General features: G+C 40.3%; 1 protein-coding gene across 2 annotated transcripts in view; it reads left to right on the top strand.

Moving 5' to 3' along the window:
- The first annotated feature begins 594 nt into the window (after window positions 1–594).
- Window positions 595–23,786, top strand: part of wwp2 (WW domain containing E3 ubiquitin protein ligase 2) — a 61,488-nt gene continuing 38,296 nt past the window's right edge. For both annotated transcript variants that reach the window (XM_031742459.2, XM_031742457.2), the window contains exons 1-5: window positions 595–694; window positions 3,866–3,947; window positions 9,742–9,898; window positions 10,214–10,335; window positions 12,947–13,084. In XM_031742459.2, the coding sequence (XP_031598319.1) occupies window positions 3,878–3,947; window positions 9,742–9,898; window positions 10,214–10,335; window positions 12,947–13,084 (487 nt within the window). In that variant the 5' untranslated portion in view covers window positions 595–694; window positions 3,866–3,877. The remainder of the gene's footprint in view (window positions 695–3,865; window positions 3,948–9,741; window positions 9,899–10,213; window positions 10,336–12,946; window positions 13,085–23,786) is intronic.

Raw genomic sequence — 23,786 nt, 5'->3', positions numbered from 1 at the left:
TTTGGGAGACGGTAGATGCCAAAAACAGCTCAAGCTGATTTAATTGTGGTAAAAAAATTGGGTCAAGGTCAAGGTCCCACCAAATGTAAAAATCACTAAAAGCTTTATATTACCCACAATTTGTTAAGGATCGTCTTCAAACTTCATAACAACATACTAGGATGTGGGGGACATGAGTAAGAAGGTTGGCTAAGCATTTGACCTCGAACAAACTTCATATTTTTTCAGTAAGATTAGGGTTTTGTGTCTCCTCCTGGGATCAAACCAGGGATCATTCAGAGCTTAGATAAAGATGTAAACTACATAGAGATACACAAATTTATTAAAAAGTAGGGGTATGCTTTCCTCATGCCATATTTTAATAATTTTTCATGGTTTGTAAGAAAGCAAGAGGCCATAATATATATATATATATATATATATATATATATATATATATATTCAGCCTGATTCAGCCATGTTCGCTGTATATGAGGCTTTATACGAAAAATGAAACTTATTGATAAATTCACATTTGTTTGTTTGTTTTTCACTGATTGAAGGTGATTTAAGGTAATTGTGTGGGCTGTTTATTATTGTTTTCGACCCACAATCCTTTGTGCAATGAGAACGCCATACCCTAGGTCACGTGATACTGTCACTGAGGCGGAAATGAAAGTTCACTAGCGATAGCGGCGGAGCACAGCTGAAAAAGGTACGTCCAGGATCACACATAAGCCTAAACTGTTATCGTGTCAATACGTGTACCGTGGCCTGAGGAGAACCGTGAGGCTGTGGGCGAGGCTTTAGTTGCTGTCAGGTGATTAGAACGGGTTTTATCCGCATGTCCTTTTATAAAATCCCACCAAGAAGCTCGCTGGCTAGCTATTAGCTTCTTTTAGGTAATCTGGCTGAATTTAGTTGCGTCAAAGCGGAAGTGTGCTGGCTTTCTTTTCGAAATAAATGCGACTAGAGTTCGGCTGAAATATTCAGATTCTTAAAGATCAATGTATAAATTGTGAGTCTCTAATACTTTTTTGTTTTTCAATAGAAGAAGATCACCTTCGCCAGTTTCATCTTGCTCATAAAAGGATTAATTTGCTGTTTTTGTCTCCGCACTCTCAACGCAAACAAATTCAAACAAAACGAAACAGGAAATTTTATTTTGAAAACATGACCAGAAGCGTTAGCGTTTTGGTCGTCTGTCGTTGACGGTGATGCATACAAAGCTTGATCACCTTCCGCGTTTGTATTGTGTGCGCAGCAGCCAAAGGTATTTTATACGGCAGCGATAAAAGAGTTTGTCAGGGTCGTTTAAACCTCTCTCGGTTCTTGAGAAGTTCAGACAGCTCACAGCGGCCAAGAAACGCTGCGCAGCCTCCAGCTTCTTTCACAAGGTTGACGGAGGATGCTGTGCGCTTTTTGTTTTGGTAGCTCTCGTCTGTTTATCTGCAGCCTTGAGACAGACCTCAGGTGGATATTCTGGCAATCCAACACCCGGTTAGTCACTCTGACTCAGACCGGGTCACCTCTGGCTGGTTTTTGTCTTGGTTTCGGTTGCAGTGCCTGCAGCATGTCACCTTCAAAATGAGGGTCCCCTCCGCAGAGCAGTGTTAGAATCGGGGTTTTATGTTTAATTTAATTTTAATTCCTTGATGCATAGAGTACAGATCAGTATCAGCACACCTTCAGAGCAGAGTCCAGACTTGCTCTGGATTGTCTTTGCAGTGCTTTAAATTCAGCAGGGTGCTCTGACTTTGCTCAAGGTGATGTTGTTGGGGTTTGATGAAAGTCATGGCTTTTACTTAATATTACAGGGAGAACAACTTCAGGCTTTTAATGTAAATTCATTAGGACAGGCTACTCAGTACACCTTTAATCAGCGTTATATACTTTGTACTCCAGTGTTGTGATAAGTAGTTAGTGTCTTACAGATCACACTCTCAGAGAGTGTATAAAATAGTTCAGACAAGCTCCAACTTGGGGTAGGTAATCTCGCCTATAAATAATATAGTGATTCACCCTTTAATTTCCTGAGTGTTGTTAAAGCCCTTGCAATCTGCATGTACATGAAAACAATCCGGTTTAGTTACAATAGTGAAACAAGGTTTGTAATCACACCAGGGGAAGTGAACATTACTACAGCATCCATGAATTGTGCAAAAATGTGCCTGTAAAAGCTGTTCATTCATGTTGATGATGTGAGAGGACTCCTTAGTGTAGCCTGGGTCTGTGGATCTTCCCTCCTGATGTCTGAGTTCATATGTACTGTATTTAAATACAGCTGAATTCCCAGTGAATGTGCTGTGATTTAGTGTTTCTGGCAGTGTGATCAGAGAGGAGAACAAGTATGTGCACACGTGTTAACCAGCAAGAATCTACCTGTCTCACTCTATATTATTTTTGCATGCATGGGCCTTTTGTATAGTTTTAAAGTGTCTCGTGGCTTCTGCCAGAATATAGCAGAATATAGTGTCCTACTGATTTCTGTTTGTGGCATGGAGGGGAATCTGTGTGTGTGTGTGTGTGTGTGTGTGTGTGTGTGTGTGTGTGTGTGCATGTGCTTGCAAAAAGCAGTTTCCCTAATTCTAATTTTTTCAGTACCTTGTCAAAAATAAATAACAGAGGGATCAAATAGGCTGCCTCAATTGAGATCCACCTCCACTATCTTGGACTGGAGCTGGAGACGGCAGGCCCTGTTTGCTCTGTACGCTTGGTGAGCTATAGGGTGTAGCTTGTGGTTAAAGTGGCTCTTCAGCAGATCTTTACAGCAGTAGAACTACCTTTGCCAGGTGGAGTCCAGGAGAGAGCAGCAGACCATCCAGCTGTAGCGAGAGATCCTTTTTGTGGGAACAGCTGAATGGCAGTGAAGTCTGAGCCAGTTAGTGGGGGAAGCATCATATTAGAAAATGCTGAAACAAGTCGGTGTGTATACTTGGGTGGTCATTAAAATATCTGAGCTGACTGCTGAGTTAAGTATCTGTAACGTCTGTTTTTGAGTGTTTTAATGTGACCATAAAAATAAAATAAAGTCACATAACTAAAGCAACAAAATAAGCTTTTTGCTGTGTTAAGAGAAGGTGGATATTTGGCTGTAGGGAGTCATTGAGTCCCACTTATGACTTGGATCTAACGCCACAGTTTTTAAAGTAAACATCGGGCTCATTGGCCTTAATGTTTGCACAGCTGCTTTGAAACAAACTCCATTTGGATGTTTTCTTCCAGATGTTTTGGCATAAATTGTCGTGTCTTGAGGAAAAACACCCGTTACTATCATCACCTGGTACCTGTTGCTGTGGGTGGAAGAACTCCACCTGTATTCTGCTGCTTCCTGTTTATCATGTGTCTCTCTCTGCTGCTGGTGAAAGTAGTGATACGACCTCTCCAGTCATTTAAAAGACTCAGAGTTCCCTTCTGTTAGTGGAAATGTTGTAACTGTGGAGTTATAAGTGATGCGTGATTGCATGTCATGATGTTTTGCCCCGTTGAATTAGGTTAGCCCAGCAAGCTTTCTCTCTAATGCTGCAAAAGGTGCTTAGGCAACGTCACTTATCAGTCCCCTGGAGTGAGTGTTTAAGGACTGGAGGTGCAGTGTGGTGGGAGTTTTATGCTTTTCTGTCTGAAGGAGGGGTTATGTTATGCTGATGACGTTAAAATAATATGAGACAACTTGCTTTGCTTTCAAGATTGTCGTTCAAGACACTGCACGTAAATCAAGCTATGTCATCCACCTCTTGCTCCAGATTTACCATCTAATACAGTAAAATTCTGCCTCCACCACAATATTTTTTTTTTGCATAGAGGAGCAGTATCTCCCAACACACACCTCATTGGGAGGCAGTGACAGTATATTGTAATATTTTGTGTGTTTGTGATTGTGTTACAGAGCTGTGATGTCATGGCAGCTGCCAGCGTGAGCAGACCTGGCAGTGCCCAGACCACTGAGAAGTCTCAGTTGACCTTGAAAGGTAATTGTGATTTTTTTTTTTTTTTTCTCTACTTTATTGCTCACACAGACAAAAATGTTCATAGCGCAAACAGAAGAAGTGTGGTACAGGTACTTCTGTGTTTTTTATCTCTTTATCTGGCTATCCCTTCTCCAAGCATAAGGCAGTATATTATCACCCATAAATATATTTCATAATGTGACTATGCCCTTTCTGTTTGAAGTTGTGCTGTTTTGGTTGTGAAACCATGAATGATGAACTGCGACCAGCTTTGGAGAGGTCAATTTAGTGACGCGGGGCTGTACTCGCTGTTGTGCAAACAAATATTTGTTTTTTAGCTTGCTGACTTGAGAAAAGCAGCGTCGGTCGCTACCTGACATAAAAGTTGACTTATAAAGTGAGATAAGGGAGGATTTGCATCTGTAATGTAATGCAATATTATCTTCCTGCCAGGATTCAGTACAGAGACGAAGATCCAACTGCAAGATGCCAAAGTTAGGTCCCAAAAAATCCCTAACCTCATGTCAGTCCAGGGTTCAGCACAATGTAAACACAAAAGGCAAAAATTTAAACAGAGAAGCACTTAAACAAACCACAAAGAGGACAAACCTGCACTAAGAAATTACCTGGAAAACCTGAGACGTGCCCAGAGGTGTTAACTGCCAGGAGTACAAAGGTGACCTGGCAAGAAACGAAGGGAAACTGGGGGTTTTACCTGTAGGTGTGTAGGTGTGTAATTCGCTGTTGGAGAGGAGGTGGAAATGGAAATAACTAAAGATGAAGACAAACAGCTGTTAGAAAATAAAACAGGAAATGAGGGGAACAATCCACACACCCTCAGGTTTCTCTCCTTTTTAGTTTGTTGGACTGTTTGCTAAAATGTTACGACCACAAAGTTTACAGTTCACTTAGCTCACAGCTTGGTTCGTTGGATGAGATTACATTGCACTGCAGCGTTTTCCTTCCGTGGTTTAAATAAATGAATAATAATTTTGATCCATCCAGGCAGTTATGCAGTCTAACACCTCTCAGCTCATCAGCTGAACACCTACATCGCAGCTGGCTCATGCATCAATGTAAATGCCACATCTACTGATGGATTTTCATTTTCACAAATCTGATTTGTAATTGAAAATATCACATATTTAAAATCCTGATCTGTACGTGCGACAATCAAGGAAAATATAGATACGGTCTACTTTAACCTGTAGAATGACAGTGATCTCCCACTAATTAAATCTCATTTGATTAGATTTAATTTGATGATGTTTTGTTAGTTTTATGCATTAATGTAGGAGAAACCGAACCAAATGATGACCTGACACTGACTTGGAGAATAGAGGAAGCCTTTTGGTTATAGATCATGTTCACTTGATTATTAATTGCAGGAGTCGGGGGGGGAAAAAAAGATTCGCTGTAGATGGCTGTGATAGACTTTTTGTGTTCTCACCTCAAACAACTGAGACAGCAGGAGGGCTCGCAGCTTCAGCAAAGCTGCCAGGGTTTTAATGTGACATTGTCTGTGACTTTGAAATTGCTTTAACGTCTAACAAACAAAAAATTATGGAATAAAAAGAACGTTTAAAACTCTCTTTAAGAAGCGAATTGGTTCTCTAACAAGCAGTTTGGTGGACAGGTGAGGCCTGTTTCTTTGTTTTTCTGTGGCACATAAAATATTTTGATTTGAGGTGTTGGTGGTTTTTCACTGGAGGACCAAAGAGATGTTGATGCAAATGATGTTGATGTTTGAAAACCCAAAATAAAACTGTCCGAGAGACGGCAAAATCTTTGAGAGTGGACAAATAAGCTCTTATTAAAAAGACTAAATGCCCTGGCCAGCTGGGCAGCACCAGAAGACCTGAAATATCACAGAAAACAAAGTGCATGATGGCAGAGTTATTCCCGAGAACCGTACGACTATATTAAACTTTACCAGAAGACATTAAAAGAACCCAGAAAGTCCTGTAAAAAAATAAATCTTTGGACATTTGAAACCAAGATGAACTTTTATCAGAATGTCAAGAAGCGACAACATGCTGGAGACAGCGGGAATGTGTGGCTGCCAGTGGAGCCGCGTCACTGCTGTTAACTGATGTTGTAGCTACTAATAGAAATATAAGGATGAAGTGTACAGGGTTATAGTCTCTGCTCAGATTCAGACAAATGCTGCAGACTTGATCACACAGTGCTTCACAATGCAAATGTATAATGACTCAAAGCAAACTGCAAAAGCATTTGGTGATGTCCACGGGCTCTAGCCTTCAGATACTCAGTGACTGCAAAGGAGTTCCGTCAAATATGGTTGAATTTAAAATTGTTAGTCCAATAATTTTTGAGCCTCAGAAAATGGCTGTAATTCTTAAATGACCAATGCTTTTGTGAAAGCCCTTGAATTAAAGCTGAAAGTCTGCACTTCAGAAACATCTCCATTGATTGAAACTCCTCTGCGGTGGTGTAGAAAAACAAAAGCGCAAACATTGTGTTATCGTCCAAATACTTATGAGCTTAACTGTGTAGTTATAGAGGGCTTTACACAGACAATGGCAGAGACTCTCATCATCACATGTGGATAGCAGATGTAGTGTTAAGGTGACCAGATGAGTGTGCTACCTTCAACACAACCTTGTTTACTACTCCAGGCTTTCTGCTTCAGGCTCTGTGCATAAAAAGGGTGTTTTGGACACATCAGCTGAGAGATTTCATTGGTCATGTGTCCAGCATAAGTTACCATAGTAACTGTGTCAATGCAGAGATTTTTTTAAAACATTTTTTTTTCTGTATTAATTTTCCGAAGGTTTAGTTCATGTGTTTGAGAAGGCATTCAGTGTCATTCCAAAAATCGATTTAGTTGACAACAGTGTCAGAGTCCTGCTTGGTTTAATCATCCAACACTTGAAATGGTCAAAAGGATGAAAACATCACAGTAACAGTAGTTTTTACCTTTTAATATGAGTTTGTATCATAGACCTGATATAAAGATATATGACCTGAGCATTTTGAAGTCTGTATGTTTAGGTTAGTTTGTTTTAGAACCTGACATGAGCAAATTTAACGAGTTTATACATAAACTGTATAATGCACAAACACGTACCTGTTAATAAATATTGAACAAAAGACTGTGTCTCCACCACTGAGGAAAAAAAACCCATCCGTAACTCGAACCTTCGAGTTAGCTTTGCTAATCAGAGATGTTGTTTTGTTGTTGCCTGTAAACAGATGGCTCAAATGCTTAGACACTCAAACTTAGGTTGTGAGCAAATGTGAACAAACTAGCGCAAGGTGTGTGAGGTTTGAATGCCTTCAGTGAGTGATAACTGCATGGATATGGAGTCACTGTGTTCATGTTGAACTGCTGGATAGCCGACGCCTTCTCCTTCTGGGTAGTAAAGAAATGACGTACCTTTAGAGCTTCCTGATCGGCAGATCTGAATTAGGCATAGCATAGCATTTTTGTTTCTTTTTTTACTGATGGAAACTAGCGTCCATACATCCACCTGTAAAAAATTTTTCTTTGTACTATGCTGTAATATTTTAACATGAAGCTATAAGGTGATTGACTCACTTTTTGTTTTTGCATGAATTACTTGCGTCTGCTGGGAATAAAATGAATTTTCCGGCACCTTATCTTTAAAGAGACAAAAAAAGTTCATTGGGACTTTTTTCCTTAATTATATGTCTTTGAACGGCACAGAGTCATAACCACAGGTTTGGTCATATGAACACTGACTCACCTTTTTATTAACCGAACTGCTCTCAAAGGCTGTCTACCACTCCTCCACCTCTCCCACCTCCTCCCACACTATTGAAATTTACTTCAGTTCTTCCATTTCTGGCACACCTCCCACCTCCCCGTGTCACTTCCTCCCTGTTTCTGGAGAGCTTCACATAAGTCACATTCTGTTATGCCAGATGTTCAGAAGATCTGAGGTCATCAACATGTTGCTGCCAGTGTGGATCTGCTAAGGTCTCACTGCAAAGGAAGAACTACAGATGGAAACCCCTCTCTCTTTTTTTAAAAAAATCTGTCACATTTATTCTTTCAGTCGGTAGTCCTGATCAGAGGCACTCTGTGAGACGCTGCTAGTCAGCATGTCCTTAGTTTGCAATCTTGTGATTCTGTGATTCAGTGTGAAGAAATCAGCTCCTCAAAGGACCGATACATGCGATTACAAGAGTCTCAGCAGGCCTGCAAGAATTCCAAGCCTCTGAGCTCGCCAAAGTCCGGATGTACACTTCTACCCCACTCCAAAAAAAAAGAGGCTTTAAATCAGTGAATGCAAAAAGTTTCTTTACTTTCAAATACTCATTCCACCTTAAATGCTGCATAAGTAAAGAGTACAATGTCCCCCCCAGTGAACTCTGCCCTCCAGTGTCATTGTCACTGTCATTGTCATGTGTTTATTTTTAACATGAAGGCTTTATTGTGGTCAGTTAATTCTTTTTCCAAGTGCCATGAAATTAAATAAATGAAAACAACACTGCAGGTGTTTTTCTTTCTTCCACTAGAGGGCAAAGTTTGTATTTGTCTGATACACTCCCTGTACTTCAAATCCATCCTGAACAGGCCGTGACACACAGCGTGTAACAAAATACTCACAACAGCCAGTATACATGCAGGAGTATACACACTCCAAGGAGTTTCTGTTAGGGTGTTGTAGTACACTGTAACATTTGTCCACTTACTGAACCATTTATTTGTCTTTGGTTCTCGGTGGTGCTGAAGTTAATTCCATGTGACCTAATATGAACGGTAGTGTACACCAGGAGGTCACCAGTGCATCAGTGAGCAAACTCAGAGAGATGGTCAACCACAAACCCTCACATCCACAGACAAACCCCTTGTATCGAGTCTACAACACCATCGTAGACCGCTGTGTTGCTTCACATTATTACATAATAAATAGAAAACAGTCTCTTAAAAATCAGGATTGTTCCAGAATCCTATATGTACGCATCGCCTCTTGGCAGCCATCTTAACACTCCTACAAACACTTATTTGGCCAGTTATTTTGGAAGCATTGCTGCATTAGCTTTAGTTACCATGGTCACCTGGATGAAGAAACTGTATATATACAATCACCAGTCGGGTCTCATTTCAAAATAAATAAATAAAAATGGCTGGTTTTGCCTACAGGAAGGGTCAGAGCCGTTTGTATTTTCTAGGGCCTTTTTTTCATCTGTTGGACACGCTCGGGATTTTACATGAGTCTGTTGTGGCTAGTGCCATCCTCTATGCTGTTGCATGCTGGGACAGCAGGCTCAATGAACTGATCCACAAGGGCAGTAACATTGTGGTGATGGAGCTGGACTCCCTTAAGGTGTTGTCGGAGAGGCGGATCTTGTCCAAGATAAGGACAATGCTGGAAAGTTTTTTGTAATATACTGGAATATTTGTAATTAGAGCTCTTTTTATTTATTAAAGCTATTTTGTTACATCTTGTAACTTTGTAATATATTTTATTATTTAATATAATTTAGGTAGTTGCTGTTCTTGCTGTCTTGGAGTAACTGTGACCAAATAAAGTAAAGGGATTAATAAAGCATTCTAAAGGTGAACTAAAATTCCTTAGTGTGATTAGACTGTCGTTTTCCACGTAAGGATCTGGTCAGCTTCGACTCTTTCTTATCACAGCTGCAGCTGTCAGTCAATTAAACGTCAATGAAAAAAAGAAATGCTTCTCTTATGTTAACATTTATTGCCCTTTGTTGCCACAAATGACAGCACTGCTGCTCTGGTGGCAGAGGTTTTGTCACAACCACAGATGTGTGCATCTGTTACGCTACATGCTTTATGTGTGTGTGTGTGTGTTTGCAGTGGTGTCAGCGAAGCCCCAGTCCCCAAAGCTGCCGAACCGGCACTCTCGGCTCAGCTCCTTCGTTGAGGTGACTGCAGACGGCCTCACCAGTGAAACCAAAAAAACAGGCAAACGTAGCGGGCACCTCGAGCTGCAGTGGAACGAAGACCTCACCCTGTGAGTGAGCACCACACACACTCGGGCTCTCATGAGACCCAGGGTTTTATTGTTAAAACAGCTCAATAGAACATTAAATTAACTGCATGCATCTGACAGCGTTTGGACTGTATCGCTGTCATGGTAGTGCTCTAACACGGCTAAAATTTAAGTGAGATTTCTACTTGTTTCCCGACAGCTTATTTAAAACATTTTTCCTGAGGTAGAACTTGCGCACCGTCGCTAAAGACGATGAGGAGCAGGATGCAATAATAAAATGCAGCTGCTGTAAGCAGAAGCATTTGTAGCTGATGTATTTTTCATGCCGTTCTGCAGTAATGTGACGCCACAGAGTCGTCTGGATCTAAAGCTGTGGAGCTGCCACACCCTGAGAAAGGAGCTACTGGGCAGCGCAACCATAGACCTGCTGGACACGCTGCGCTCGCACGATGGCAAGAGTAAGAAAAAAACAGACACACACACACACACAGTTTGGAGTGACCACGCGTGTCGAGCACAATTTTGCTGTACGTGTTTTTCTACCTTACTTAACAGAGGTTTGTGCATTTTTCCTCGTTGTGTTTTTTCCTGGCTATTTGATTTTTTTTTTTAAAGAAAAAGTTATATAAATTTTCTCTATATTACTTTGAGTAAATGAAATACCTAAAAATTGCTCTTGGACATTTTTATTACAGTCCTGGTGAATTTCCTTGGATGCAAAGTCCAAAGCCTCTTCGGAACCAAAATTATTAGCAGTATAAGGAATTTACAGTCTGGATACAGGACATATATATTCATACACAGAAAGAATCTGTGTCTTCCAGAGACTTCATTACATCATTATGTAAGCCACAACCAACCACTATGAAGGAAATTGGAAAATATTGCTGTAAATACACGACAGACACGGTCAGAGAGAGGCTGCTGAATCATAAACTCTGAGACTAAAATGCCGACTCCAAATCCATGTGCAGTAGTTAGATTAGATAAAATAACCTTAAAAATCACACGCAGTGGCCGAGGCTTTGCAAAAAAATATATAGAATTTTAATTTTTCTCAATTTTCTTTGTAGCATTGGAAGTTCTCAGTTATTTCAGAATCAGGCTGTTGCTGCTTATCTAATCCCACTTTGATAGAAGCTCACCATACTAATAAAAAACTTTCTTTATCACCAGCAGATTCTGCAAAAAACTTAAAATACTCAAGCTTACAGAATAAGTTGTTTCTTTTAAAGAACGATGTGCTAAGTAACACCAAGGGTGCCAGAGCCTATTCACATGCCTGTGGTTTCCATCCACTCAGAGGCACTTGGTAAAGTAAGACATGCAGATGTGTAACTGGCACAACACCTGAATTTTCTTTTTACTTTCAAAGTAAGAATGTGCATAACTATTGTTAACAGTGCCTCTTCAGTAGCCTCAGTGATGGTGGCACATTGCCAGCTAAGCTTAACTTTGTTATAAACGCCTTGGAAAAGATTTCAGTGTTCTGTAACTTTTGGCTTGACAGTTACTGCTAAATAAGTCCTGTAAACATTTAATATTCTTTACCCCTGCATATTTGACTGAGTCAGACTTTCTTATAACTCTGAGACTTTAGAGTCTTAGAGTTATAAGACTGTAAAGTAAGTATGTCTAAGATGGTGCCATACTTGATGGATCTTGCTTATCTTGATCTCTTATCCTGTGTTGGGGTAGGTTGAGCACTAGGATGCAACGGCCTTAGGCGTCTCGTGCTGGAGCCTGCACATTCAAACTGCAGAGCGTGAACTTTTCTATGCTACTCATCTTAAAAGATGTACCCACTCTCTAACAAAAATATCACAGGACACATTATTGCAGACATTTTTTATCTTATACATGGTCTTCTTAGATGTAATTGAACAACTGAAAATATTTATAAACACATTTATACTTTAGGTGCTTTGTCATGCTCTCATCTGTACAGATAACTTTGTAGACAGTTTTTAGGCAAAATCTAATTTGGCATTTGTGTTTCAGAGCCTGATAGACGCTTGTTTACTGCCTACTTCCCGTTACGGTCTTTATCTTAAACGTAGATGGTATTAAGCCTACCTCCTGGAGAGTGTTGTGTGCTTGGCTGCGTGTTCTGAAGACATTTTACCGTAAAAAGGATCCCGTGATTATGCACCACTTTTCTCTTTTCTTTGGTTGTCAGGGTCTTTATGTTGCCAAGCTCCTCATTGTGTCCACCAATGTTCCTGTTATATCCGATGGACTTATTTTTAAAGTCTGAGGATCAACGGTTTTTGAGTTGTACTTCAACTGCAGCTGTGTTTTGGATTCACAGCAACAGCTTCCAGATACGATGGAAGCTTAATGATGAAGAAATGCCACACCTATCCTTTGAAAAAGGGAGCGGTACATGCTAAAGAGTTTTAATTCTTAAAGCCTAAACCCTTCATCTAATTTAAAATGAAATAAAGCTGAAATGTATAACTTTAACTTAAATATCTTATAGAAAACATTGAAAACAGGATTTTGTTTTGCCTTCATCCCTCGCATCCTCCGCTGTCACACCAACCACTCTGCATGTCCTCTTTTAATACATCCATGAACCTCCTTTGAGATCTTCCTCTTTTTTTCCTCATGTCCAAACCATGTTAGTCTTACCTCTCTAACTTTGAAATGGTTTGAGCATTTAAACCATTTAACCCCCCCAAAAACAAAAACAAAGTGGATGTGAAAACAAAGCCTCTGAGCCAAGCAGGAAGCTGTGGGCAGATTCAGTGCACACGTGCAGTGTGGAACTTTATCTGGCAGCTAGACGTCTTACCTCATGTAAATACTACAGTTAAAAACAACTTTACATGTTGGAAGTGTGAGGGGATCAGTCAGACCTTCTGTATATCTGTTAACATGCAGAATATTTTCCAAGTGAAATGGGGACGACATCTCTGGAAAACAATCCTTTTGGTATTCGGTAACTTCACGCTGTTTTCCTCTGTTAGAGCAATAACAGAGGATGTCCAGTTTCCTTTGTCCCTCTGCCTTCTCAGTCACTCATCCCCTCTTTCTCTGTATGTCTGTCATTCTTCCTCCCTCTAGTGGAGAACGTCCAGCTGAGTCTGGTGCTGCAGACGGAGAACAAAGGCTCGGTTGTAGCAGGAGGCGAGCTCAACGTCTGTCTGGACGGCATGGTTGTTGATCTGGGCTCGCTGCCCAATGGCAGCACGGCAGCAGACAGTGAGTCCTGCCTTTATCTCTCACGCACGCGCACACACAAGGTTAATCGCACAGAAATGACCAGAAAAGCACATCGCAAAGCAGTCACACCACAGATGTGAAGATTTGTCTCACAGCTGCAACGTGCACAATCTAACAATGAAATAACATGCAGCACATTCAAAGAAAACTCTCCGTCGAACATGTAGCCTTGGAGAAGCACACAGAAGTGCATGGCAAAGCTTACACCCGTCAGACAAGCTTTATTAAAGTGAATACACACACAGTTTCCCACAGAAGCCCAGACAGCTTATTGGTACAGAATACACCGCAGTGTTAAAGCTTTTCTCCTCCTCTCCCTCTTTCCCCTTGCTCTTTCTCTGTAATATTTCGTAGCATTGCCAGAAAGCAAACACACACACACACACACACACACACACACACACACACACACACACACACACACACACACACACATATCTGTACAGTGAGATGCTTGTGTGTCTCTCCGCCCTGGTAATGAGTGCTGGAAAAAGGGTTCAAAATAGTGTAAATCGCTTCTTCTTGGCCTCTTTGCTCTCAGGTTAAATACAGTTGCTGTTGACATGTTGTGTAGTGGAGTTTTTTTTGTCATGGTGACACGAGAGCTTGTGTCACACCACATAAGCACATTTCTTATGTGGTGATGCTGGTGACAGCCAAATGCTGTTTTAATCTAATGTTGATTGTTCTCTTGAATTTTTATTAGTTTTTAGAGGGTCTGCTGAGAATCAACAAATCAGTGTAAAGATACCCACATCTGGATAACTTTACAGACGTGGGTATCGACAGGAATCAGATGAAGCGTTAGGCAGATGCTTAACAGTCTTACTATATTAAAAGTACTTTAAACACTGTTTATTAAGAACAGTGGGGCTGAAAGCCTTCCACGTTTTGCTGGCCTACTTTGTCTCCTGCTCTATGCTGTGGCTGTACAGTAGCATGCCTTAACATTTTACTGTGTTCAGTCCTACTAAAGACAGCCAAGTAAAAGCTGACATTGTTTTCAGCATTTAAGCAAGATTATTTTCTCTCTCCCTCTCTCTGTCTCTCTCTCTGTCTCTCTCTCTCTTTAAAAATTTAAGTGTCCAGAAAGCACCTTTAACCTCAGTTAATTTAACTCTAATTATTTTTATCTTGTTGCATATTGTCTTTTTCAAAGGGGAGGTGATTCAAATTTCAAAGCTTCATAAATACTCTGTTTCCCAAAACCTTGTCCCAGCAACCCACAGTCACTGAGTTTTCTACGCAGCTGCCTAAACCTTTGGAAATTAAAATATTTGTTGGTTCCCACGCAGGAGAAGGCCTTAAGGCAATAATGTACATTTCCAGGGAGCCATAACCTCTTTTCATAGTGCAATTAAAAATGGCAGGAATAGTGAAGGTGAACCTTAAGGTTTGGTAGACTGATGCAACTTTGCATTTGATTTGCCCTTTTAATCCTAGAAACAGTTCTCTTAGTTTATCTGTTTAACTGCAAAAAGATTCAACTTGAAACTTTAAGATTCAGCAGACTGTGGCGTGATGGCGGTGCAGTGTTCTGCTATGTAGCAACACTTTTACACAAAAAACCAAGTAAACCTTTACTGCAGGTTTGAAGCATGAATGCTGAATGTTGAGAATAACCTGAAAACAAATGCTTCAATAACTGAATTGCTTTAAATTATTGAATTGTTTTTTAATTATTGTTGCTTTTTTTATCGGAATTGTTTAAGTATTGTAGACTTTAACCAGCAGACTCCATCCATTAGGTGCGAGTAATCAATAATCAATAGTTGTTCCTGATGTTTTGAACATCATATACTGTGACATTTTTCACTTATTTCATTAGGAAATACCAGCGTGCATTAAATGGATGTATGTTTTGTAGCGAGAGTGAAGGTGTTTGCTCCCTCTTCACATTTCTGCAGTTTTAATATTAATGTTAGCAGTAATAGCACTGTACTTTTCCATGTCCTGTTATTTCCATGTACAGTATTTAACCGCTTGTGTTTGTCATGTCTGAAATGCCATAATGTTTGTTTAAATGTTTATATTGATTATAATGTTTATAGTGTAATCACCAGAGTCATTCAAGCTGTAACTCCAAGTAATGTCTATCATAGCACCAGGATCATTTTGATAACCTGTTAATGTGTTGACCAGAAGTGTTAAACTTATTTTATCTAACAGGCAACACACATGTTTGCTCGTGTTCTTTTGTCTTTAAATGTAAAGTGCATTGTCAGAAGTGCTCATATTGAGCTTTGGTGTAAATTATGGAGAAAAGTTCAGATTTTTATAACGACCTTAAGTCTCTTCCACTGATTTGATGGTAATTTCATGAACATTTAAATCAAATGAAGTTTCCATTAGCTTGACAAGTAGTTTTGCCTTCCTCCTGCCTCCTTTCCATGCAGTGATGTGACTGTCAGTGTAAGGTAAGCATTTTACCTGTGATCTCTGATGTTTTCTGAGAGTATCGTCCTGCTTCAGATATTTCTAAATATTTAGAAAATAGAATTTAATAAATCACTTATACAACATATTTTTGCTTAAAATAAGATCTGCCAATGGAAGAAGTGAAAATTCTCCAGATCCAAGCACTAAAAACAAGTTCCTATATCGCACTGAAATGTTACTCTGTAGCTGATTGTGTCTTATTTTAAGTGTGATGAAATATTCTGACTAGAAATTAGATTCAATTCAATTCAATTTTATTTATATAGCGCCAAATCACAACAAAAGTCGCCTCAAGGCGCTTTATATTGTACAGTAGATAGCACAATAATAAATACAGAGAAAAACCCAACAATCATATGACCCCCTATGAGCAAGCACTTATAGATAAATATACTTGGTAAGATTTTGAGTTTTTGCAGTGTAAACACCATAGCATTTCAGTATTCAACCTCACAACACACATGATGAACAGCTGGAGGTGTGCAAAGTCCATTTTCCACTTAAAAAAAGAGCTACTGTTGTAAGTCAGAGAAGCACTGACACACCTCCGTGGCTTTGACATGTTTTAACATCTTTCCAGTGGCACAGCAGGCCATGGGTAATGTCATGAAGGCTGTTAAAGTGATGTTGTATCACACCTCTGGACCGGATTTTGACAGCTGCTGTCTTAATGTCTTGGAACACAACGCTTCCTGGTGCAAAACACAGTGAAAAGTCTAAAACTTGAGCACCTCCTCTGCCATTTTCGCACTTTCCAAAGGCAAGCAGAGGGCCTGGCCTCCAGGCCGTATATCTGACAATTGAAAGTGTCTGAAAAAGCAGCGGCAGCAGCGGCTACGCTCTTGTTAGTCTCAACAAATTTCCTTTTATTGCCCTTGTACCAGCTCGCTTCTGCCAAAAACATCTGCACGCTCTTTCCGCCTTCTGCCGTCACATTCTCGGTGACTCAGGCTTCTTCTCATTAGAAACTGTTATTTTTCACTGAGAGCACTTTGAGTTTTAGAAAGCGCTGGATCGGCAGAAAAAAATTCTCTGTATTGCTTTTATCTGCTTTAACTGTATAAAGATAACAGTTTTAAAGAATTTGGATAAAGTATTTGTTATGTAGTGGCTAGCATCAGGTGTATTGTGTCATACCTGATGACAGTTACTGTAAAGTTAGACTAGAGCATATTTATTCATTTCACCAAAGCCGGTTGTTGTTTTTAGTAGAGCGTTTAGGTGATGTTTAAATAGTGTCCCAGTAGTCTGTCTGTCCGGCCAAGAATAACAAAACAAGAATACCGTTACACTTAAATCAAGATATTAAAAGAATATATGACACTGTGTAACTGTGGCCTCAACTGATATTTTATCTTCACGTTCATGTATTGCTATTCCCAAACCAATATAAAATGATTCCATAGCTTGCCAGGAAGGATTTCAAACACTTCACACACTTATTAACTCTCAGTCAACAGAATTTTCCGCTCCCAAGCACTACACTAACATTTTGCCTTCCTTTATGGTTTGGAAGCAAAGACTGGGTCTATTTTTTTTAAACAAATACAGTGTTCTTAATCTGCTCTTAAAGCCATAGCCAGGTTCCATGCATCCATCTCCTCTCCTCTCTGTGCAACACACACACACACAAGGATTCATAGAGCGCCACACAGAGCCCGCAGTGTATCCTGCTGAATGAACACAGAGCCAGCAGTGAGGCCTGAGGCCTGCCACAGCATGGGCTGCGTAAATGTGTCTCTTTGTGACTGTTCAGATGTGAAGAGAGGTTAAGAGGAGGTGTGCGAGTGTGTGCATGCTGTTGTAACATATATCTCCCTGAGAGGGACAAGATGGAAAAACAAATCCTGTAAATGGGGCTTGTTTTTTTGTAAGTCCTCACTTAAGAGGAAGGCAAGATAATTATTTGGATGTAAATGCGCATAAGAATCATGCACAGCGCTTTTAAGTTGTAAGGACACAGTCGCCAAAGTCATTGCTGTTTCTGCGGCAACTCTTTCCATATTTGCCTGCCAGGACTTCATCATAGTTAGCACCAGATGAATAATTCCACTAAATTAGTGTGGACACAATGCCTGTAATAGTTCACGAAAAAGGGAAAACATTGTCCGCTAATATTTTGTGGACTTATCTGTAATTTTCTGACTTTTAAAAGATAATTAAAATACATTTCTGGTGTATTATTTATTCTGGATAGTGTTTTTTCCAACATCAACAGATCAACCCAGTTTCCAAAAAGGTTGGGGCTCTGTGTAAAATGTGGATCAAAGCAAAATGCAATCATCTGCAAATTCTATAAACCCGGAGTTTAATTGAAAATGGTACAAAAACAGCAATGAAACAATTCATCCATCCTTTTTTTGTTTTGTAACTGCCTCTGGGCTGGAGGCTCTCCCAGCATTGATTCGCTCAAAATGCAAACGGTGTGGTTTTTTTCAGCACAGAAAAATAGATGCTGCGATATGTGTTGTAACAAAATCAACAAAAAATGAAACTAAAAAATCAAAGAGATGCAGAGAATCCTGAATGGCTGTCATCTTTGGTGTCCTCGCGTGGAAGTGAAAATCACTGCTCAGGCCTCTGGAAACTGAAAATCATTATCAGACCTCATTGCTTGTTGGTACCTTTTTTTACTCAAAATATTTTTATTGAGATATACATACCGTTTACAAAAAAAGGGAAACACAAAAACTGGCTGCATTGAAGACAGAGCAGAGCCCCTTATGTAGACAGGTAAAGAAAGTTAACAGAACACCACAACTCGGGAGAGCCGATTAATGCTGACCTTTCCTTGCAAAGACTTCAAGACTAAGACACGACATGAGATCAGCAAGTCACTGAACATGGGTGGGCGGGGCAGCAGCCTTCCACCTTACCAAAAAATTGCCAAGGCAGGACAGGTCCAAAACATGTGGGTAAGATTGGCATCATCAGACCCAAACCTATTACAGCGAGGGTCTAAGCCAGGATAAATCTTAGCTAATTTGGGTTTAGATAAGTGGGCCCTATGAAATACTTTAAATTGTAATAGGGAGCGCAGAGTGATATGGAATTTACCAGAGTTAGGACTGAATCTCAAACTTCATCTGACACCCAACTCTTTTCCCCATGTGGGGTTTAAGCCTTCAAAGGGAGCTGAAGTTACACTGCAAAGTTTATTATAGCTTGTTGGCACTTTTGATGCTACACGTGTATATGTAAGTTATGGAGCTGCTATCTAAAGCTAAAAGAAGGTCTTGCTTATTTCTGCAAAGTCACACTTAAACATATTCGGCACATTTTCCAACAGCATAACTCTGTTATAAAACCATTTAAACTGCTCTGCTTGCATTGCAGACCCGTTGTCGATTGAAAACACTTTGTGCATAAAGAACAAGGAGTCTCCAAACTATCCCATAACGCCTTTTTAAACTATCGGCCTGGTGGCGAGCCCATTTTACAAGCGTAGGTCCGTTCCCGTTTGTGCTACAGACAAAATTCAGATTGTTTCCGAAAGAAGAAAAGACGGGCTTTACAGGGATACATGGTTTGTCACGGCAGCACAAAACCTTCACAAGGTACTGTTGGCTGAACACAGGCACAAGAATCAGCTCAGCCTAGATTTTACCATGCTTGCTTCACATGACTGTAACTCCTTAACCATTCAGACCTGCAGAGAGAGTTCAAATGGTTCCTGAAAGATGAGAATTATTGTGTAATTTCACAGCCCAAAATACAAAATAAGTCCAGATCTTTAACAGAGTACTTTGACTTTGTGGATAATCCTTCCATCCAGTAGCAAGAGCTGGCTGCAGAGAGGTTAGTGGGAACATCTCATTTTTACGCATAATTTAGTAAAGATGGAGTAGTCGTGATACACAGTCAAGCTTGCCTGCTGCTTCTTTGACTTTGATCATCTCACCAAAGTCTTGGCCTGAAAACGAATGAGCGCGTTTATAGAAAAATATGGAAAAATTCTTTAAAGTAAGACCATTTTCTGGATATAAAGGAATGAATGCAGTGAAAATGAGGCCCTCATAGTGCAGTTAAACAAGCGTGCATCTGTAATTTGAGCGTGCGTGCAGGTCAAAGGTTGACATACAACGAAAAGAGCCCTCCTCCCCCCAGTTTTCTGTTATCTGCAGCCTCTCCACACACATAATCACTGACATCAGGAGCGCTTTTGTCTAATTTGTTGCAGAGAATTGCGTAATTGAGTCTCATTGCTTGCAGCTCAGTAGTACAATCGCCTTCTGTGATCCTGGAGCAGTGTGCATGGTAGCGAGAGGTGGGGGGGTTTCCTCTTCAAGCTTGCAGGGGCAGCGATGACAAAGTTGAATGCAAGTGTGTGTGTGTGTTTCAGGGGGAGGAAAGGTCTGAAGTGTGCCCTCCAGATCCAGGGTTTCAAGCTGAGGCACTTGACTTTGTGTGTGTTTTGTATGTTCTTGTGAGTGTCGATGCAGATGTGTGGGGGTTTTGTTGTTTTGTTTTGGGTTTTTTGCACTTGTGTGTGAGCGCACATGTGTTTTACATTCTGCAGAGTGTGTGTGCTCAGCCGTATGTGAGCTGCTTGAATATACAAAGTGCATAAAGGTGGGAGTGTGTTACTTCTGGTGGTGTCAAGGGGCTCTGTGTTCTCAGTCTGAACGCAGCTCTGTTAGTTTGGGGGTTTGCTCACTTCCCCTGGCAGCTTTTCTGACGCACACACACACACGCATGTGGTGGGCTTCATAAACAAACCCTTATATTTCAACTTTTGGCAAACTTTGTAACTGTCAGATTCGTACATACACACTCTACATACTCGCAGCTTCCTATCCCACAGAAGCAGGAGCCACATGTAAACCGCAGCACAGACACCCTCAGATTATCCGACACACTGACTAACACTGGTCAACACTGAGACATCACGCTAGACTGTGTTAATTAACTGGCTAAATGTGCCAGAGTTGTGGAACTCATTAAGAGCGTGAGACAGAAATTCAGCCGAAAGTGTCACTGGAAGATGTATATATTGTGGTATAGCATGTATCCACAAGAAAATGTCCGTGGATGAGACGTTACAGTCTGCAAATCGAGGGCAACTATGTGATGTGAAAATCCCAGTTGCTGCCCAATGATGTCTTTATATAGGGACTGATATTAAAGTGTGGGGTGGCTAACACTGAATAAACAGACTGGGAAAAAATAAAGTAATTTCCTAAATGCTTAGTTAAACACAAACTGCGCATTTTGGAAGTCACAATGAGTCATATGGAAGGTTTCGATGATGAAGGGTCATTTACACAAATACATCACTATAAATGTCTAAATGCAAAGGCGGCGAGAACTTCTATTATAAACGTCAGATACTTAAGCTGTGAGACAAATTCAAGGTCCAGAAAGAGACCTTGAATTTATGATCAGATGAAAAATCGCCGAGGTGACTAGCAGAACTCATTGTGTCATATCTAGTCTATCCAGATGCCACCCATTAACCAAACGAGAATGGGTCTGAAAAGCACAGTGGTCTGTTCTGTGAGAAAATGGTGCAAAAGCAACATGTGATTCCTTGTTATGTGGAGCTAGGCAGTGTAGGAATTTTAAGTCCGATACCAGTACCGATATTTCATGGTTTTAAAAAGCCAATATTTTGCTCATGGACACAAGACAGATTTCCCAAACATTTATTAGTGTAGTTACTTATGAATCCTAATATCACGATACAGGATAAAATAAGCTTCATTTGCAATGAAATTTTATGCAATGAAGACCTGTTAGGATCATCATTGCAAATAACAAATGACCAGTTGATGACAGTCTCCCTGGTGCTTCACGAAGACCAGGGACATTAAACTTTGATAATTGGGCCTTGAAGCATGAAACTACATGGTAAATGTGTAAAATTATAGAAAAGGTCCCTGTAGTCTTTTGCTAAAATTGTCCTTTAATTATATAATTAAATATATAATTATATAATGTAGTAAATTGTGGAAAAACTGCAGCTTTTCTGTAATTTTATTGTTTATCTATTATTTAATTGCCTTGGAGTAGTATGTGTGGCAAATGAGGATATTGGGGTCGGCATCTCTATCAATAGGAAAAGCTGTAAAAGACCACAAATAAAGTTAAAGGTTTAACTGTGTTTAAGGTCCACTTCTTCATATTTTTAAAGCTGTCCAGTGGGCGAAATTGGAGTCTTTGCTGGGCTGATTCTTGGCCCCGAACCTTATGTTTGACACCTCTGGTGTAGACCCTCATCTAAGTGTTGTCATAATCAGTTCATTTGTCGCCCTGGCTGCAAGTTGTGTGAATGTGTTCATTTTGTATTGTTGTTAACATCAGTGAACACCTCTGGGCTTGGCCTGCTCGACCTCTTTTATTGCAGTCTTAAATCAAAGGTGTTCTCTTTCACAGCAGCTAATCTGAGTGGACACTGAGGTTAAACAAGTAAGCCAAAGCTTCCAGTCTCTCCATAGCAGCTGCGTGACTGAAATGTGTGCCCTCTGTTGTTTTCACTGAAGTTTAGATGTTGAGAAGGCATACCACCTCAGACAGACACACACCAGAGCAGTAATTGGACCATTACGAGGGAGGGGAGGGAGGGGGGGGTGATGAACTCAGTGAGAGGGCTATGACACAATGGTTTCTCCTCAAGACCACTGTTTATTTTTCTGTATGTCCACCAGGTCTGCTGACAAGAAGCTCTTTCATAGCTCTAAAACAGTGCTCTGTGTGTGTGTGTGTGTGTGTGTGTGTGTGTGTGTGTGTGTGTGTGTGTGTGTGAGAGTCAGTGAGACATTACCTGTTTTCTTTACCTTAGATAGGGGGATATGTAAATGTCTAAACATGGATGCCGTTTGAGGCTTTCGTGCCCACGGCACAAAGGAAGGTGGTGTGTAAAGGAGAAAGTGAGTGTTAATGAGAAGCGCGTTACAGGCTTTCAGTCACAGTTGGGACTGATAGTCACACATTCCCTCACACCGCCAAGACCGCATACCACTGCGCACACAAACCAGCACAGACTACACGGTACATACAAGGATGAATGGTCTCTATTAAACCGCCAACTGTGCTTCCACCGTCACATGTGTCAGGTCTATATGGATCTCATTATTATTTTATTTTTACACACAAAGCAGACTTAAGCCTCAGTATGAGCACTTTCTCATTTACTGTACAGCTCTGGGTTGCGGGGACAAGTAACCACCACGAATTTCATAGAAAGACGATAAAGACACTGGGACTGATAATGATGATGTTAAGGAAGCTGAACTTATTGCTTAGTGAGTTTGCTTCGAGTTTTTTTAGCCACGATTGTTAATACTTGCTTCAAGGTGCAATTTTAAGAAGTTAATTTTAATAGTCTGAACTTTTTTGTCCTGCTGTCAGCAATGGTAACAGAAGTGATAGGAAACATGGATTGTATTTGAAAGATGTATTTTTAGAGTCTGTAAAGCGAAGCTAATGTGAAGCTCCTTGATCTTGCATTCTTGATAATGGCCAGTAGGGGGCGACTCAAAGTCTGTGTGGTGTAAGTGAACACATCCTGATGAGTTTATGGTCTTACTACGTGGAATCAGTCGCTAGTTACATATAGTTTACAAGCAGCTGAAGTTTATTTGTGCAGCACATCAATTGTGTATGTATTTGTATAGTTTTATGATTATTGAGATAACTTCATCCAAAGTACAAGAGAAATGCACAAAGTATCAGACATATCTTTTTTTTTTTTTTTTTTTTTTTTTTTGTCCAGATCAAACATCTGAACCATTCGGAGGGTCAGTTGAGTGATTTGCTGCCTGTTAGCACAACTGTCAGTCATAGATGCTAATCCCTGTACAGCCGTTATAAAGAAGACAAAAAATGTTTTAGTACCAGGTTGTAAACCTCTTTATTTACTTGCTGAAAGTTGACATTTTCCCATGTGAGTCCATAGGGATCGTCTCAAATTTAGAGCCAGTCTCCAGTGGCCATTGGAGGAACTGCAGGTTTGATGATTATAGTATGTGTTTGCTTCATTTGGGCCCGGCCCTGAGGATTGCCACTTGGTCCAAATTGACAGATGTGAGTTCAGTTCTCACTATAGTGTATTTATTGTGGAAAATATAACATTTCTAACTGTATATTTGACATTTTATGTCTGTGAAGGTTGTCAGTCATCCAGGTCATCATAGACTAAGGAGCTTGGAAAGAAAAGCGTCTGGACTTCTTTAAGTTTCCTTGAAGACGTTTCACCTCTCATCCGAGAAGCTTCTTCAGTTCTAAGAAGAATTGGTAGAGA

The sequence above is a fragment of the Oreochromis aureus genome, linkage group 7 (genome assembly GCF_013358895.1).
Source record: "Oreochromis aureus strain Israel breed Guangdong linkage group 7, ZZ_aureus, whole genome shotgun sequence".
Classification (NCBI taxonomy): domain Eukaryota; kingdom Metazoa; phylum Chordata; class Actinopteri; order Cichliformes; family Cichlidae; genus Oreochromis; species Oreochromis aureus.
This window is presented reverse-complemented; position numbering and strand designations above follow the sequence as displayed.